The 18770-nt window shown below is 42.8% G+C and overlaps 1 protein-coding gene across 32 annotated transcripts in view; it reads left to right on the top strand.

The window, feature by feature from the left end:
• The first annotated feature begins 2022 nt into the window (after nt 1-2022).
• kif1aa (kinesin family member 1Aa) overlaps nt 2023-18770 on the top strand; it is a 315620-nt gene continuing 298872 nt past the window's right edge. For all 32 annotated transcript variants that reach the window (XM_063046119.1, XM_063046118.1, XM_063046117.1 and 29 more), the window contains exons 1-2: nt 2023-2159; nt 15448-15621. In XM_063046119.1, coding sequence (XP_062902189.1) covers nt 15516-15621 — 106 coding nt within the window. In that variant the 5' untranslated portion in view covers nt 2023-2159; nt 15448-15515. The remainder of the gene's footprint in view (nt 2160-15447; nt 15622-18770) is intronic.

Raw genomic sequence — 18770 nt, 5'->3', positions numbered from 1 at the left:
AGGTAGGGATCCGGCTGTTTCCGTAGGCAGCCGAGGTTGCTGGCCATAACTGTGACTCGGAGCGACCCCAGTGCAGAGATGGAACTGTCTGCCGTTCTTCGGTGTTTGTCTCCTCTTGTCCTTACCTCCGTGGGGTAAGTCAGACTGTTCTGCCATTGCCATGTGGGGGGAATTGTCTTGTCTTTGCCTCTGCTGGGTAAGTCTGGCTGTTCTGCTGTTACCCGATGGATGGACCTGTCCCACCTTGGTGTGGAGATAAAGATGAGTCCCGGCTTTTCGAAGGATAAGTCCTGGCTCTATGTTGATGTTCAGTTCCCAGTCTGTCTCCGAGCTCCAGCCTCCGAGTTAGTAGCCTCAAGCCTCTAGACCCCAGCCACATCCTGTCCTGTAGCCATGTCATGTCCTTGCCTGGTTCTGGGGTCTGAGCCCGAGGCAAGACCCAAGTTCTGGGTCCTTGTCCAGTCCCTGGCTCGGACTCCAAGCACAGGTTCCTAGTTCATGGTTCCTAGTCCTGGTCCCGCTTTCCCAAGCCCAGGCTCCTAGTTCATAGTTCCTTGTCTAGGTTCCCTGTCTAGTCCATGTCCTAGCCCAAGTCTGCATCCTTGTCCCTGTTCCTTGTCTGTATCCTGTCATGTCCCTACCCTAGTCAAGTCCTGTTCCTAGTACTTCAGTGTCTGTACTTCAGTGTCTGTGTCTTGCATTTGGGTCTGTTCCCAATGCCCCCACCCCCATTTGTGAAGGAACAAACCAGCAGCCCACACTCGACCCCAAGGCTACTTATATTCCAAGCCCCAAGATGGGAATCAGGTGCCTGTGATTAACCCAACCGAAACAAGGGACAGCTGGAAGACCCGGAGTCCTGAGTCCATGGACCGGACCATGAACTGGAATGCGGAATTTACGGACCGGACCATGACAGTGTCTTGCATTTGGGTCTGATTCCAGTGCTTCCCCCCCCCCATGACAAATATAGTCGTAAGGGGACTATTCCCTTATCTCTTCCACCCAACTGGCCTTGTTAGCCGGTGTCACAAGAATATCCTCTCTGAGCGCTGCTGTTATGTCCTCCCATGTCAGGAAGGCAGAACCCCCTCCACTCCTACCTGTTTCTCTGTCACACCTAAACCATCAGTATCCTGGAACCTTAAGCTGCTAGTCCTGCCCTTCTCTCAGCCACGTTTCTATTATGGCCTTAATATCCCAATCCCGAGAAGAAATGTACAGCTTCAGTTTATGTGCCTTACCTGTTAAGTTACAGGCATGGACATAGATGAGATTTAAAGCAGTGTTCCATTCTGCCCTTTAACTGTGCACATGGTTATCCTGATGACTAGGCTTGATTGCCTTGGCTGCTGCATGTGCCCATGTATTATTACTGACTTTGCTCTCTCAAGTTCCTCCCCTCTGTACTAGTTAAATTTGTTTTTGCCTGGTTGAGTGTTGTTCCAGAAACACTCCATGGGTGCTGCATGATCTGTTGAGATCGTTATCTTTCTCCATTGTTATTTCTGACTTTCTTATTATCTCTAGTCCTTCCCCCAGGGAGAAGGTGGGAGATTGGGGCTGAGAGAGAAAATAGATCAGCCATGATGAACTGGTGGAGCAGACCTGATGGGCCAAATGGCCTATTCTGCTCCTATATCTTATGGTGTTATCATGGGCTTGTCTTTTGTATATTTCTGATTATTGTGAGTTCGTTCCTTGTTTGTGTCTGATTCCTGTCTGTCTGCCTGTTTCTCATATTGTTCTGCATCCCTGATTATCCTGGCAAATTCCCGGTCACTTCGGATCCCCTTCTGGCGAGCCAGTATCCATCGCTCATCCGCGCTTAGTCTTGCTTATCCTCCACACATCTCCTCCTGCCCAACCCAGGCAAACCTCCACCCCTCCCGGCTCTTCCAATCCCGGACCCTGTGAATAAAGTGGTTCGGGTTATCCGGGGTGTAATTAGGAGCGGGGGAGGGGGGCCGGTGCCGGTGCCGCAGTGAACCAGCCCGCACCGCCCACGTGAGTGCGGACGGAGGGGGAGGGCGCAGCGAGGTCGGAGACATCGGTCGGTGCCCGCTTCAGGAGCAGTCGGCAGCGAGCGGCGGTGACAGCAGCATCAGCATCAGGGGAAGCCGGCCATGGAGTGAGGCTGCTTCCCAGCCACGCTGCAGGTAGGAGCCGCGCCAGACCCCAGCCCCGGTGCCGCTCTGCGGCAGACGCATTGCAGTCTTGTGTTAAATCTGCCTGATTTCCCATTCTGTCGCTGCCAACCCCGCTCCCTGATTGGGGACCGGGGAACATCCCAGGGTGCTACGGCGAAAGGAAAAGAGAGGAGGAAAGGGAGAGAGGGGGAGAGGAGCAAGTTGCTTATTTCAGTCGAGGCAAACGGGCTGTTTTCTGATTCCTTGCTCTTTGTTGCGGTTAGAATTTTCCCGCAAGGTCTCCACCCATATCAGTGAAAGAGAGAGAGGGAGAGAGAGTAGGGTGGGGGCGAGTCACAGAGAAGTGAGTAATATCTCCTCTTCCTTACCGATATGTTTGTTATCTTTCTTCGCGACCATCTTTTCCGGTTATGTGTTTGGGTGTCTCTTGTATGTGTGCGCCTGTTTGAATCTTTATTTGATGCATCGGGTTGTCCTGTGTTTATGCGCCGTGGCTTCATGTGGATGTGTGTTTGCTTGTGGCTGCATTTGTCCTGTCATTGATTTGATCCCAGAACAGGTGCATTGTGCTTCCATTCGCCTCCTTCAGCGTCTCCACCCCACAGCCCGGGAGGGAGAGAAGGCGAGAGCCAGTCTCCTGCCATTGGCAGACACGGCCAGCTTGAGGCTCTGTCCAGACCTCAAGCCAGGGTTACACTGGGATGCATGCTCACGCCAGAAGGATGATGAGCCATATTATAGATGGCTGGTATTTAAAGTTGCATTGTGATGGGCATGAATTACAGTGATGTAATGGCATTTTCCATCAGATCAGTCACTCCTGTTCCATCTTTGATAAATCCATGCTTAATGCCCTGTTTATTCACCTTGCAGAGAATCAGATCACACTGAGTAGACTACCCCAAAAATCTTGTCGCGCTTTTATTAAAGATGGCTATTTGGAAGCTTGTCTGTCTACAGATATTCTACTGGTGGTGTTTTACATTGAACAGTGACTTTAAAAGAAGGAAAACAAGCATCTAAAATGGCCGCCAGAGCGAGTTATCATATTTCCATATAACCTGAGCCATGGGGCTCTGCCTTTATTCCCAGGGTTAGGAGATAATGCAGATCCATTTTTGTTTGTAATCTGCCGATGGGTTAAGGAGGTTTGCTATTAATGGGATATCACCAAGGGACATCTTTCTTCTTAGCTCTGTCCTCTCCCTCTACGCATTGTTTTTAAAAACTAATTGCCTGTGTAATAAAGGACATCTCCCTCTGCCTCAGCATTTTGAAACCTGCGTATTTACGTTGGCAGAGGCAGGTAAGCTTAGCATCAAGCGGTCTCTCTGCTTTAGGGTGTAACTGAAACAAATACCATAACTGTTGCTAATAAAGAGCTTATTGCACGTCAGTGTGACCATCCGCAACCTGATTAGTTTATCGAAACAGATATAACAGGAAAAGTTGATATACAAATCAGTGAGAGCATGTACGTGGATCCAGGAATGGATCATAAAGCTCATGTATCCATGTCTTTGCTGCTCATATCAAAACCCACTGTTCAGGAGCAAGTTAGTTTCATAAAATATATTGAATTGATCTTAAAGTGCCTGCATTTTCTCTTCTGAAATAGTCTTTTACGATTTTTTGCGCAAAAGAATAATCCTACCATTTTTCATTGCATTGTACTCTGGGAAGTTAGATTTGCAAGGCAGTAACCCGAAAGATTGCCTGGATTTGCATCAGCAGCTGAGGAAGCCCGACCTGAATGGTGTATAAATATCCTCATTTTGGAGATGAACTCTCAGCTTTGTGTTTGTATCTGCGTGTATCTGCCTGCGTGAATGATATTTGCTTTTTTCATTCCAAGTGGGGATTGTTGTGCTAGATGTCTGTCACCATTGTAATTTGTACGTAATTCTGACATCACTAATGCAGCTTTGTATGAAAATAATACTCCGCAGCTGATTTCTTGGGTATTTTCCATTTGGTTATTGGAACATAATATTTATTCTATAGTAGTATATAGCAGGATGATAAATCATAAGCTTTATATCTAATCTTACCGTTAGATTTTAACTCATCTCTTTTGTTTATCATTGTATGTAGTAATTGCTCATGGACAATAAAAGAATGGTAGACTCTACATAGTCACTGTACCCACCTGACATTTTCTTACTTGGATCAATGCCATAGATCTTTAATTTTGGCAATTATTTGCATAATACAGAGATTGCTATTGATGGAGATGTTGAGATAATTTTTATCATCACCGACAATGAGCTGTGCTAATCAGCTGGGCCTTCTTTCTCCAAAGTCCTACAAAAATCAGGAATCCCACTGAATTAGATTGTTTTTTTTTTCAGGATCTGGGCCTTGCTGGCAAGACCACAATTTATTGCCCATCCCCAGTTGTTGTTGAGAAGTTGGTGATGAGCCATCTTTTTGATTTGCTGTAGATCTTGTTATGAAGGACCTTCCTCTAGTACTGTTGGGGAGGGAGATGCAGAGTTTAAATCTAATGACTAAGGAATATCTGTGATATATTTCCAAGTCAGTCTGGTGTGTTATTTGGAGTGTAACATGCAAGTAGTGGTGTTCCCATGCATCTGTTGCCCTTGTCATTCTTAGTGATAGGGATTATAGGGCTTGGGACATGTTGATAGAGTGGTCTAGTTTAATAAATGTCATACTAGTGTAATGAATGAATGTGCAGAGTAGTGTATAGGGTGTCATTCAAACAGGTACTTTAATGAATGAATGTGTAGGGTAGTGGATGTGGTGTCGTTCAATAGGTGTTTAAATGAATGAATATGTAGGGCAGTGGATAGAGTGTCATTCAAACAGGTGCTTTAATGAATGAATGTGTAAGGTAGTGGATGGGCTGACATTGAAACAGGTGCTTTAGTACAAAGGAAATAACTGATGAAGCAGCTAAAGATGGTTGGGTTTAGGTCTGGTCTTGAGGAACTCTTTGAATAATGTCCTGGAAATGGGATATTTGACCATCAAAAACTATGACTATCTTCCTGTGTTGGAAGTCTGGTTCACTGTACTATCTTTGGAGTGTAGTCCTGTTGATTGGGGCAAGCATGCAACGAGATCTGGATCTGAAAGGTCCCGGAAAACTCAAACTGGAGATTGGAGAGCAGATAATTGGTGACTGAGTGCTGCTTGATTGCACTGTCAAAAGTAGATTTCATCATTGTGCTCATGTTTAGGAGACTGGTAATTAGCCAGATTGGATTTCTTCTGCTTTTTGTGAATGGAATATCCTTGGGAAGTTTTTTACATCAACGAGAAAACAAAACATAACTAGAATCTCATAGCCAGACATACGGTTAATGCTGAAGTCTGAGTCTTCAGTGTCACAATTGGAATGTTGCTTAATACCATAGATTTTGTCCAGTGTTCTCATCCATTTCTCAACGTGCACTGAATCAGGGTGTCTGGAGATTGGCTTGGATGATGGTGAGGACATCAGGAGCAAGCTGAGTTAGATATTCTGCCCTGCTTGGTTGAACAAAGATGTGATACTTTCATCTTGTATCTTGTATTCATAAGCTATGCCTTTGAGAGTGGGGATGTCCTTGGTTCTTCATAGCAGCAAATGTGATAGCTGTCTCCTGCACTGGTCTGATGATAAAAAACGACTTTACAGGTTGCAGCAATATTCTCTGACAACCTCCATTTGTATTTTCTGTCCCCTTTGATACTAAGAAGAGAAGGGAAGCAATCTGATTGCCAGGTCTATTTCGACTTTAAGAGAACAGGTAAGTCAGCTTTATGTGGTTAACAGTAAATTCTCTCAGGTCAGGCCTGACCCCATTATCCTTCAACGTTTGTGTGAATGACTTGCTCAGATTTCAGCATCAACTGAATTCATCTGGTCTGATGACATTTGTTTACTTACTACCCATTGTTAGCCAGTGTTTCACTGACAGATAAGCTGGAAAAATAATACTGGAAATTGTGTCCAAATACATCTTTGTGGTTGAACTACATTTTGACAATGAAACGTTCAGGCCCATTGGTTGAAGATCAGAGACAAACAAGCCTTCAGCAAAACTCATGGAATCTGCAAAGGGTAACTGTGTGACCACTTTGGTCCACAGAAACAGTTGAGTAATGACTGGTCAGATAGTACGTTATAGGTGAGTGTGTTGGTTATTGAAAAATCTGATCCATACATTGTAGAGGTGGTGGTCAACTGAAGGATCAGAACTCGGTTTATTTCCTTTCTGTACTTTTCTGCTGTTTTGTGCCTTAAGGCAAGAATGGTTGTCTTCAAAATAGCATGTGCCATCAGTCAGGAGGTGCTGTAATGCTACTCTGCTCTTTGTTTCTATCTCCCAGGTTCTGATGTCAGATTTCTTAATGTTCTCTCAGAGGTGTTCTGACAATGTTTTCTCTGACCCCTTTAAGTATTTACTCTTTGATTAGATTGTGAAGAGAGCAGTATTTGGCTTGCAGTTGATATTCGATGATGCTGATTGTGTGGACAGTAGAAAGGACACTCACATTTGTGCAACATTGACTCCACTTTATTTTGAGGATCTTTTTAGGAGGGCTACAGTTATCCCTAAATTGCTTTTCTCGTGTGGATTTACACTCAGCTTTCAAGAAACAGTAATATTCTAACTGCCAGCTTCTGGCCAACCAACCCCTGGAAATAGATGGTTATTGATGGAGAGAAAATGGAGAAGATTGAACACTTTGCATACCTTGACAATCACCTTGCACAGAAGGGTAATATTAATATGGAGATCCATTATAACTTCAGGTGTGCCAGCTTTGTCTTAGGAGGGCTGAACACCCATTGCAAAAGGACTCAAACAACGTTCCTTGATAATCCTAAGTCTTCTCCACAGCTGTGAATCCTGCAAGAATTGCCTGATAAGCCTCGAATTCCTTGCCCAATGGAAGAACAACTGGAATATTTTTTTCCCCTGTGAATAGACAGTGCAACATTACAATGTCAGATGCACAGAAGACCTGACCATGCATATGAACACTGAATTTAACACCTGGCAATTGACTCCCAACACTGCTGGACCCTGCATTCCTTGGTAGTGGATAGGAAGGCTCTGTCACTTGTTCTGTCCGTATCACACTTCATCCACTGCAGGATTCCAAGATCTGAGATGAATCACCAAGTCAGACTCCAAAAATATTTAGGAAACAAAGAACTCTAGAGGGAACAATAACAACATTATGAACAAAGATCATATCCCTAGCCCTACAGAACCAGTATAGGGAGTAGACTTGCCACATAGTACATGAACAACCCCTAAGTGGATACAAACTGGATAAGGAACGTATGATGTTGAACACAAGAAGGAATGCAGATGTTGGAAATCTGGAGCAACACACAAAATTCTGGATGAATACAGCCAGTCAAGCAGCATCTGTGGAGGGAAATGGACAGTTGACATTTCGGGTCTAGACCTTTCATGTTTCATATTTTACACTGATGGAAACTTCAGTTATGACAATAGAAGCAGAAAGCAGTCAGTGGAACCATCAACAAAGACTGTGCTTTCTGGACTTTTCCAGAACACACCCACGTCAAGTGTCACAACCTGGACATCAATAGATAAGTTACAATCACCACCAAAAACAAGAAGTTTGAGAGCTTACTGTGATTCCTTTAGGGAAGGCATAATGAATGTTAGGTAAGATTTGTTTGGTAAATGCCTCCATTTAGAAAGTTGGAGATACCCAGAGTGAGATGAATGGACACAGGAGAATTGGACAAACAATATGGCTGCACCTGAAGGTGTTGAATATATGGTGGGGAAAGTAATCGGATATATTAATAGCATTACATGAAAGGTGGAAAGTTACTTGTGTGAAACATGAAATGTGAGGTTTTGAATTTTGGGAGATCAAATTAGGGTGTGAATTATATAATGAATAGTATGGTCCTTGGGAGTGTTACGGAACAGGGAGACTTAGGAATGCAAGTGCATAGTTCACTAGAAGCAGCATCATAGATAGTAAGAACATAGGACTATAAGAAATAAGTACAGGAGTATGCCATCTAAACTGTCGAGCCTGCTCTGCCATTTAATAAGATTATAGCTGATCTGGCTGTGGACTCAGCTTCACCTACCTGCCTTTTCCCCAGAACCCTTAATTAGCCCCAAGGCAGAGAATTCTACAGATTTACTTCTCTGTGGGACAACCGGTTTCTTTTTGTATTCATCTAAATCTATTCCCTCAGATCTTGAGGTTAAGTTTCATAGGTTCTAGTCTCAGTGGAAACAACTTTCCTGCCTCTATCATATCTATCCCTTTCATAATTTTGTTTCTATAAAATCTCCTCTCATTCTGAGTTCCGTGAGATTAGTCTCAGATGCCTCAATCTCTCATAAACTAGCCCTCTCATCTCTGGAATCAACCCTATGAGCCTCCTCTGTACCATTTCAAATTTATTGTCAACTGACTGCACATCCAGTACTACCAGCCGAATGAAACCATGTTCCTTCAGACCATGGTGCACCTACCTAACATATACTACACCAGCACATAAACCAAAGTATTATTCTATAAGTAAGTTAACAAAATATAATTCAAAATGCATATAGTAAAGCACAGCACAGGTAAGCAGTACAGCAAACAGCTCGCTGTCCCAGTGACACCACCTTGGTGGTGGCAGGGTATTCATTAGTTTCACAACCTGAGAGAAGGAGCTATTACCAGTCTGGCAAAACTAGTTCCAAACCTGGTATAACTTTCCTCAAGTATCAAAAACAGAACTGCACATAGTACCTCAGGTGCAGCCTCAGCAGTACCCTGTACAGTTGCATTATATCCTCTCTAAATTCAAACCCTTTAGGATTGAAGGCTAAGATTTCATTTGCCGCCTTGCTAACCTGTCAACACCTGAAAACCTTTTGCGATTCATGCAAAGCAGCCCCAAGACCTTCTGCGCACAACATACTGTAGTCTTGTTAAAGTGTTTGGCACACTGACCTCCTTCAGTCCGAGCATTGAGTTTAGGAGGTGCAAAGTTAAGTTGCAGTTATATAAAATGTTGGTGAGGCTGGACTTGGAGTATTGCGTACAGTTCTGCTGATCTTGTTATAGGAAAGACGTTATTAAACTAGAAAGAGTGCAGAAAAGACAGACCAGGATGTTGCAAGGAGAAATTGTGTAGATTAGGATTTTATTCACTAAAATATTGGAGATTTGGTGGGGGAGGGGCTCCTGATAGAAGTGTAAGCTATTTTTTTCCCGTGGAGGAGGTGCTATAAACAAGACAACATAGGTTAAAATCAGAGCAGAAAGTTTTAATAGGGACGCCAGGGGAAGCTTCTTCATGCAAGTGATTGTGTTCATGCTATGAGTAGTGCATATTTAGAATGGTGTTTGAGGTGGCCACATCAGTAAAATTTAAAATCCATCTAGATATGTATATGGATAGGAAAGGCTTAGAAGTCTATAGGCCAAATGCGGGCAGATGGGAAGGGCTTTCTGGGCAAAACAACTGGTATAGGTGACTTGGGCTGGAAGGCGTGCTTTCATGCTGTATGACTGAATGAACAAAAGTTCTGCCATTTATGGTCAGATTGAATGGTCCCAATCTTTGCTGCAAGCAGCATGCAATTTTATACAATCCCATAGAAGGATTTGGAGCGGAAGTTAAATCCTATGTTAGGTACCAATGATATATTGGCTTCGAGAAATCATCCACTTGGAAATTTTGCTTTTCTCTCAGTTTGACTCTTCACAGCCACCTACTCACTTTCCAGTGGCAAATGGTGACATACCCTCACATCTGTCCTTCCATCCCTCCCCCTATAAATAATGGTCACTCCTCACAGCCAAGTGACTGCCGATAATGGGAACTTCTTCCTGCTGTTTGTCTTTCCTTCTGTGTAATAATCAATCCTCAATGCCTCTTCTCGTTCTCCTCATCCATGAGTTAAACTTCACTCACTGTATTATTTTTATCTGTACTATACCTCTCTATTTCACCAGGTGTAATTATGAATTCTCTCTCTCATCATCATCAATTACCATTTCTGACTATAATCTTTGTTTCTCTTATTCTCTCACTCTGTGCTGAAGGTGATTCAAAAGTGTTGAAATGGGAATGAGGGTCAATTTAACACTATTTATGAAAGTTGATGATGATGCCACAGCTTTCCCATTTAGAGCTGCATCAAAGTTAAAATCACAGGCCAGGTATGATCTGTTGTCAGTTCCAAAAGAGCTTTAGGGAAATAATTGCTAATGAACAAATGAGAGGAGAGGAGTCGGGAGATTAACTGCTGGAGTTCAGCGAAAATGTGATGAATAATTGTTGTCCATTAGAGGCTTCGATGACAGGTACTTGCCAGGGAGGGCCCCCATGGATGTGCGTGCAATCTATCAATGCTTGTGCTTTGATGAAGCAACAGCACAATCAAGTTCGTGTACCTGCTACGCCTGCTCTAGTGGGTGGAAGGAAAAATAAACAGTCTCCTGTTCTCGTTGTACTTGGGTGATGTTTCTGATGGAGTAGAGAGCAGCAAAGTTGGAGATCTGACAGACCTCAACTCTGGCAGTCTGAAGTGATCCTAAGGCTTGGTTGGGAGGATGACTGACCTTCAGTTCAGAGTAAAGTAGTATTGTTACTCCTGAGATTGTGTTTAAGACTATAAAATATAGGAACACAATTAGGCTATTCTGCTCATCGAGTCTGCTCTGTCATTCCATTATTCCCATTCTCCTGATTTCTCCCCGTAAACTTTGATGCCTTGATTAATCAGGAACCCCTCGACCTGTGCCTTAAATATACCCAATGACTTGGCTTGCATAGCTGTCTGTGGCAATGAACAGATTCACCACATTTTCCTCATCACTATTCTAAATGAATGTACATCTATTCTGAGGCTGTGCCTTCTGGCCTTAGGCTCCCTCAGTATAGAAAACATCCTCTCTACATCCACTCTATCTGGGCCTTTCAGTTTCGGTAGGTTTCAATCAGATCCACCCTCATTCTTCTGAACTTCAGTGAGTACAGGCCCAGAACCATCAAATGTTCCTCATATGCCAACCTTTTCATTTCTGGGATCATTCTTGTGCACCTTCTCAGAACCCTCTCCAATGCCCCTCCAGTATCTTAGATAAGGAGCCTAAAACTGCTTACCATCCTCCAAGTACAGTCTGACCAATGTCTCAGCATTACTTTCTTGCTTTTATATGCTAGTCCTCTCGAAATGAATGTGAACATTGCATTCACCTTCCTTACCTTCGACTCAACCAGGAAGTTAACCTTCAGGGAATCCCGCACAAAGACTTCCAACTCCCCTTGTACCTCTGATTTTTGAATTTCCTCACCATTTAGAAAATAGTCCACTCCTTTATTCCGTCTGCAAAAGTGCATGACTATGTACTAAGCTACAGCATATTCCATCTGCCACTTCCTTGCCCATTCCCCCAATCTGTCTGAGTCCAGCAAACATCCTGCTTCTTGAACATTATGTGCCACTTCACCTACCTTCATGTTATTCTGCAAATATCATTGAGATATGACATGAAAAGAAGTGGTCCCAACACAAACACCACTACTCACTGGCAGCCAACCATAAAAGGGCCTATTCATTCCCATTCTTTGCCTCTTGCCAGTCAGCCAATCTTCTATCCATGCTAGTAGATTTCCTGTAATATCATGGGTTCTTATTGTGTTAAGTAGTCTCAAGTGCTGCACCTTGTCAAGAACCTTCCGAAAATCCAAATATGCAACATCCATTGACTCTCCCTTGTGTATTCTGCATGTTATTTCCTCAAAGAATTCTAACATATTTGTCTGGAAATATTTCCCCTTAAGCAAATGATGCTGACTTTGGCCTATTTTGTCATATGCCTCCAAGTACACTGAAACCTCAAACTTAATAATAGACTACAACGTCTTTCCAACCACTGAAGTCAGGCTAACTGGTCTATAATTTCCTTTCTTCTGCCTCCCTCCATTCTTAACGAGTGGAGTGATATTTGTAATTGTGCAGTCCTTTGGTACCATTCCAGAATCTAGTGATTCTTGGAAGATCATTACTAATGCCTCCACAATCTCTTCAATTATCTCTTTCAGATTGTGTAGTCTATCCGGTCCAGGTGACTTATCTACCTTCATACTTTTCAGCTTCCCAAGCATCTTATCCTTAGTAATAGTAACTGCTAGCATCTTCCATTGGGAAGACCGATGCAAAATACTTATTCCTTTTGAAAAAAGAATCTAGTGCTTTTCCAGTGCATATGAGGAATAAACTCATCCCAGCCTTTCAGCTGGGTACAGGTATCGATTTTAACCGACGTTTGGATGACAAATTCTGTCATCCTCATCAGCAATAATGCCTGGGCATGTCTTGTCCAGTGGTCTTTATACCACTGGCATCTGGTCCTCCTGATTAGTTAGTCCTTATCCAATCAGGTTTCTGCTGTCCTGCCTTGTTTACAATCGAACTCCAGTTCTTACTTGGAGTGAGATCCTTATCTTTGTTAAAATTATTTTCCTCAAGTTTTATTTCAATGGCTTTCTTTAACAGGTGGTATCAAAAGCCTGATTGGATGTGGACTAACCAATTGGGAGGGATGGACGATGGGGCTATAAATACCATTGGGCTAGATGTGACAAGGCATCATCTGTGATTAAGATGTCTGACTTTGTCATTTAGTCGTTGGTTTTAATTGATACTTGTACCCATACTTATTAATTTTTCTTACATTTTTTTGACCCCCATTACTACTTCTCCAGCATCATTTTTCAGCAGTCTGATATCTACTCTTGTCTTTCTTTTGCTCTTTAAATATCTGAAAAACCTTTTTTGAAGTCTTTTATATTATTAGCTAGCTTCTCTTCATATCTCATAATTCCTTTATGGTTTTTTAAATTGCCTTCTGTTGGTTTTTAAAAGCCTCTACCTTCCTGAGTCTATATGTCATCCCATGGAATGTGTGGGTTTTCTGCCGTGCTCCAATTTCCTCCACAGTTCAAAGGTGCATTGGTTAGTAGGTTAATCATTCATTGTAAATTGTCCTGTGATTAGGTTAGGGTTAAATCAGAGGCTGTCGAGGGTTGCTGGCTGGCGTGACTGGGAGGACCAGAAGAGCCTGTTCCACATTGTATCTCTAAATAAATAAATAAATTATATTCTCTCTTTTACTTTTATGCTGTCCTTGATTTGCATCATCAGCCATGGTTGCACTTCTCCCCCCCCCCCCCCCCGAGAATACCTTTTCATCTTTGGGGTGTATCTTTACTGCACCTTCCAAATTTCAGAAAGTCTAGCCATTGTTGTTCTGTTGTTATCCCTGATGGAGTCCCCTTCCAATCAACTTTGGCCAGCTCCTCTCTCATTCCTCTGTAATTCTCTTTGCTCTACATTAATACTGATACATCCGATTTTAGATTCTCCTTCTCAAACTGCAGGGTGAATTCTATCATATTACGATCACTGCCTCCCTCCTAAGGATTCCTTTGCCTTAAATTCCTTAATCAAATCAAATCAAATTTCACAACACCCAATCCAGAATTGTTGTTCCCCTAGTGGGCTCAACAAGCTGCTCTAAAATGCCATCTTATAGGTATTCTACAAATTCCCTCTCTTGGGATCCAGTACCAGCCAGATTTTCCCAATCTACCTGCATTTTGAAATTGCCCATGCCTATCAGAATGTTAGGTTTGCAGTTTCTTATCTCTACACAAAAGGATTCTACATCTTCCCATCCAATGTCACAAATTTCTAAGGATTTGATTTCATTTCTTACCAACAGAGCCACACCACTCCTTCAACCTACATGCCTAACCTTTCAATACAAGATGCATTCTTGGATGTTAAACTCCCAGCGGTGATCTACTTTCAGCCACAACTCAGTGATGCCCAGAACATCACACCTACCAATGTCTAACTGCACTACAAAAACATCTAACTTACACCATAGGCTTTGTTCTGTATTCATTTGCTTTTGCAATTTTGCCATTATGTTACTCTTCACAGTGTCACTACACATTGCATCTACTTGTATACCAACTGCTCCATCCTCAGTCCTATCACTCTGGTTCCCATCCCCCTGTCAAATTAGTATAAACTCTCCCCAACACCTTTAACTAACCTACCTGCGAGGATACTGGCCTCCTTCAGGTTCAGGTTTAAGCTGCCCTTTTTGTATAGGCCACACCTTTCCCCAAAGAGATCCCAATGATCTACAAATCTGAAACACTGCCTGCCCCTGCAATTCTGCAACCACAGATACAACTGCCAAAATGTTCCTATTCTTACCCTCACTGGCACATGGCACATGCAGCAATCCAAAAATTACTACCTTGGAGGTCCCTATACCTACCCCCCTATATTCTCTCTTTAGGACCTCTTCCCTTTTCCTACCAACTGAATGTCGTTGGTACTGCATTTGATGCTACAAGATGTAGAGATCTTAGTGAGGACGAATGATTTATTTTCATGGTTATCCCTTCAAATGATACAATATTAGAGAAAAGAAGCTCAGCATGATTGTTCTGTCTGGTAAAAGAACTGCCATTTTTCAAACCAGTGATATTGAAAATATCATTACAGGCCGACCTTACAAGCTCCTTTTTCTATGTCATTGGATGTGTTCTCTCTCATAAAGAACTCCAGGTAAATGAAACAGCAAAGGAAGTTCTCGAGCAGTATTCCCGAGAGGCTCCAAAATATGGAGACTGCTATGAAACAATTCACTTCTTCAATTGCACAGTAAAGGAATTTGTTTGCAGATGTGCGTACACAGTTTTAGGCTCTCTGTAATCCTCTGATAGTCTCCTGCATACTGATCAACTTCTCCAGCTTTCTGCAATGTTGCGTTTGCACTGCTACTTCCAGCCTGTGTAGTCTTCAGTCCACACTTCTGTTCCTCTGCCAGTGGAGCGGCCAGCCTATCACTTCCCCAGGGTCCCCTTCTCATTCCCTTCCTCCTATGGTCCACTCTCCTCTCCTATCAGATTACTCCTTCTCCAGCCCTTGACCTTTCCCACATACCTGGCATCACCTACCACAATCCAGCTATCCTCTTTCCACCCCACCCCATTGTTTTATTCTGGCATCCTCCCCCTTCCTTCTCAGTCTCGATGAACTTTGGCCCGAAATGTCGACTGTTTACTCATTTTCATAGATGTCGCCTGACTGCTGAGTTTCTCCAGCATTTTGTGTGTTGCTTTGGATTTCCAGCATCTGCAGACTTATGTTTATATCAGGATTCTGCCAGGTGTATCTGTAAGACAGACAGACAATATGAAGAGATACAGTAGGAATTAAAAAGCTTAACATTTTCTTTCCCTTCTCTCAAGGGCAATATTCTGACCAAGACAGCACAAGATAAATCCAGCCTCTCTGTTGAAAGTTCCACAAAAACAAGATGGCCGGTTCCTCTGTGAAGGTAGCGGTGAGAGTGCGGCCTTTCAACTCCAGAGAGATCAGCCGAGAAAGCAAATGTATTATTCAGATGTCAGGAAACACAACAAGTGAGTATCTGCTTTCACACTGCATCTACTCTGCTTTATCTGTCCTCTTACTGGAAACAGAAAGACAATGAGATTGTATGATGCTAAAGCTAGCAGATTCAACCCTAGCAGGCCTGAGCACACAGCACCATTTTGCTTTGATGTTATCTGGAGTCAGCTGGGTTTTTGCAGATGCTGAGCCTTTGTGCAATAATGATTCGTTGAAAGCATGAAATGTGTAATTCATTCAGAGCAGCTACTAGGAATTCCAGTTTTGTTTTACTGAGCTTAGTTCTGACAGGTCCTGGTGGTTTGAAGGGAGAAGCCTAGTCATCACTGGTATTTTTATGATTCATTATTCTTCTGCACTTTTCAGCTTTATAAACCACTTTTGGAAATGGGTTACTTAATGGAAATGTCAATATGCTATGTTGAACAAAGATACAGTAAAGCAAGTAAATTAATTAGAATTTGCTGTCTCAACTAAAAAGTCACTACTTCTGCTCCATTACCCAGAAATAAAATTTCATGTTCTTTTGCTGCAGTAAACATGGGTTGCTTATTGCACAAGCACCCAGACAACTTCCATGCAAAAAAAAATGAGTAAAGTAGTGGTTTCAAATGAGTGAAGGTGTTTAAGATAGTGGTTAGGGAAAGCATCAGATCTTAGATTACTGTCCACATGGCAATGCATTTGTGGAGAAGGGTGCAAGGTAACTTCCCCACCTACCTTTTATCCGGCACCCTTTCCCTTTCATGCATAGGATTGTGAACAGATTTGGGCTCCTTATCTAAGAAAAAGATGTGCTGGCATTGGAGAGATTCCAGGGGAGGTTCATGAAAATCATGCGCTTGGTGGTTCTGGACTTGCACCCACTGGAGTTCAGAAGAATGAAGGGGGATAATCATTGAAACCTTTTGAATATTGAAAGGCCTAGAAAGAGTTAATGTGGAGAGGATATTTCCTATTGTGGGTGAGTCTTGGATCAGAGGGTGCAGCCTCAGAATAGAAGGATATCCATTTAGAACAGAAATGAGAAGGAATTCCTTTAGCCAGAGAGTGGTGAATCTCTGGAATTCTTTGTCACTGGTGGCTGTGGAGGCCAAGGCATTGAGTATATTTAAAACAAAGGTTGATAGGTTCTTGTTTAGTCAGGATTATATCAAAGGTTACTGGGAGAAGGCAGGAGAATGGAGTTTGGAGGGATAATAAATCTGCCATGATGGAATGGCAGAGCAGACTCGATGGACTGAGTGGCCTAATTTTGCTCCTATGTCACTGGTGGTATAGGACAATTTCAGCATTTCAGAGTAAGAAAGGTCAACTCATTGAATGGTGCTGCAAAAAAAAATCCTCTCACTCAACATCAGCTAAACTGAGGAGCTGATTGTTGATTTCATGAAGAGGAAGGGAGGCAAAAATACAGCAATCTACATTGGAGGATCAGGATTGGAGAGAGCAGTTTTAAATTCTAAGGCATTAACATATCAGTTCACATGTCCTGGGGCGCAGCACAGAGATGCAGTCATACGGAAAATGCACCAGCATCTTTACTTTCTTTGGGTGTTAAGGGGGTTTGGCTCTAACTTTTACAGATGTACTATTGAAAATATCCTGACTGGCTGCATCATTGTCTGATACGGCAATTTGAATGCACAAGAATTTAAGAAGCTGCAGAGAGTAATGGACTCAGCCCAATGCATCATCGGTACATCCCTTCCCACCATCGGTAGTATCTCCAAGATGTTTGAGTATATGACAATAAATTTTACTTTGACTTTGATTTTTGACTTTATCATTAGACTGGGAAGATCTACAAGAATATTTTCAGGATTCGAGGGCCTGGGTTATAGGGGAGAGGATGGGCAGGCTAAGATTTTATTCATTGGAGCATAGGAGACTGAGGGGTGACCTTATAGAGATGCATGAGGGTCATAGATAGAGTGAATGCAAACAGACCTTTTCCCAGGCAAAGGCAATCAAAAATTAGCAGGCATTGGTTTACGATGAGAGGAGAAGGATTAAAAAGGGACCTGAAAGATGACTTCGTCACATAGCGGGTAGTGTCTATGTAGTATAAGCTACTAGAAAGTGTTGAGGCAGGTACAATAGCAACATTCAAAAGATGCTTGGACAGGTAAGTGTTATGAAAGGTTGAGAAGGGGAATGGGCCAAACATGGTAAAATGGGACAAGCTTAGACTGGGATCTAGGTTGGCAGGGACAAGTTGGGCCAAGCAGCCTGTTTCCATGCTCTTTTGCTCTATGACTCTGAGATGTGGATGTCACTCATAGTCCAGACCCTTTCACTGACCCAGTACCATTCTCAGTAAGATGTGGTCCCAAACAATCTGAGAGAGGCCAGATGTGGTTCCACCAGCTGTGCTTTATTTAGTGCATGACTGGTCTAGTGCTGGCAGAGCATCTGCTGGGCTGCAGTGAATCCAGATAGGAACTGCCTGGATTTATTTCCCCATGGATTCACTTTCACCCATACTCTTACACAGATTACAAAAAGGAAAAGTGATTCATGTGTGAAAGTTGTCCAAATTCCAGGGTTCCTGATTATTTCTGACCCAGAGCTAATGCGATGAGGCATTAATCATTGCAACTTTGGAAGGAAGGTGCTGAGCGCATCAGAGGCTGACCACCAGCCACTGATCATTGCTCACAAGTTCACATTGGGCTTGATTGTGATTCCTCCAATGCTGAGTAGTTCGCACTCTGCAGAAGGACCGACTATAATGGGCCGATGTTTATGACTCTGTATCACTATGTCAGTAGTAGAGGAGGGAAGGGCAAACGTTCAAAAAAGTTGGATGGGGAAAGAATTCGTGAAGGATAGAAAAAGGGGTTTCTTGTTATTGGGCCATGAGCAGGGCATGCTGAGGGAAGGAATGATCATACTGTGGGATAGCAAAAAAAAAACTCACCTAACACTACACATGTTTTGAGTTCAGGAAGCAAGCTGATACTGTGAGACAATAGCCCTCTTCATTGAGTAGAGAATTAATCTTATTGGGAGGAGTTTGGTTTAATATCACTGGCATATGTTGTGAAATTTGTTGTCTTTGCGGCAACAGTACATTGCAATACATTATAGCAAAAAAAAAACTGAGTAACAGTGACTATATACATTTTTTTCTCACCCCTTATGGGTGATGTGTATG

This window comes from Mobula hypostoma, chromosome 4 (genome assembly GCF_963921235.1).
Source record: "Mobula hypostoma chromosome 4, sMobHyp1.1, whole genome shotgun sequence".
Classification (NCBI taxonomy): Eukaryota; Metazoa; Chordata; class Chondrichthyes; order Myliobatiformes; family Myliobatidae; genus Mobula; species Mobula hypostoma.
Note: the sequence above shows the minus strand (reverse complement) of the source record. Positions and strands in the feature narration are given on the sequence as shown.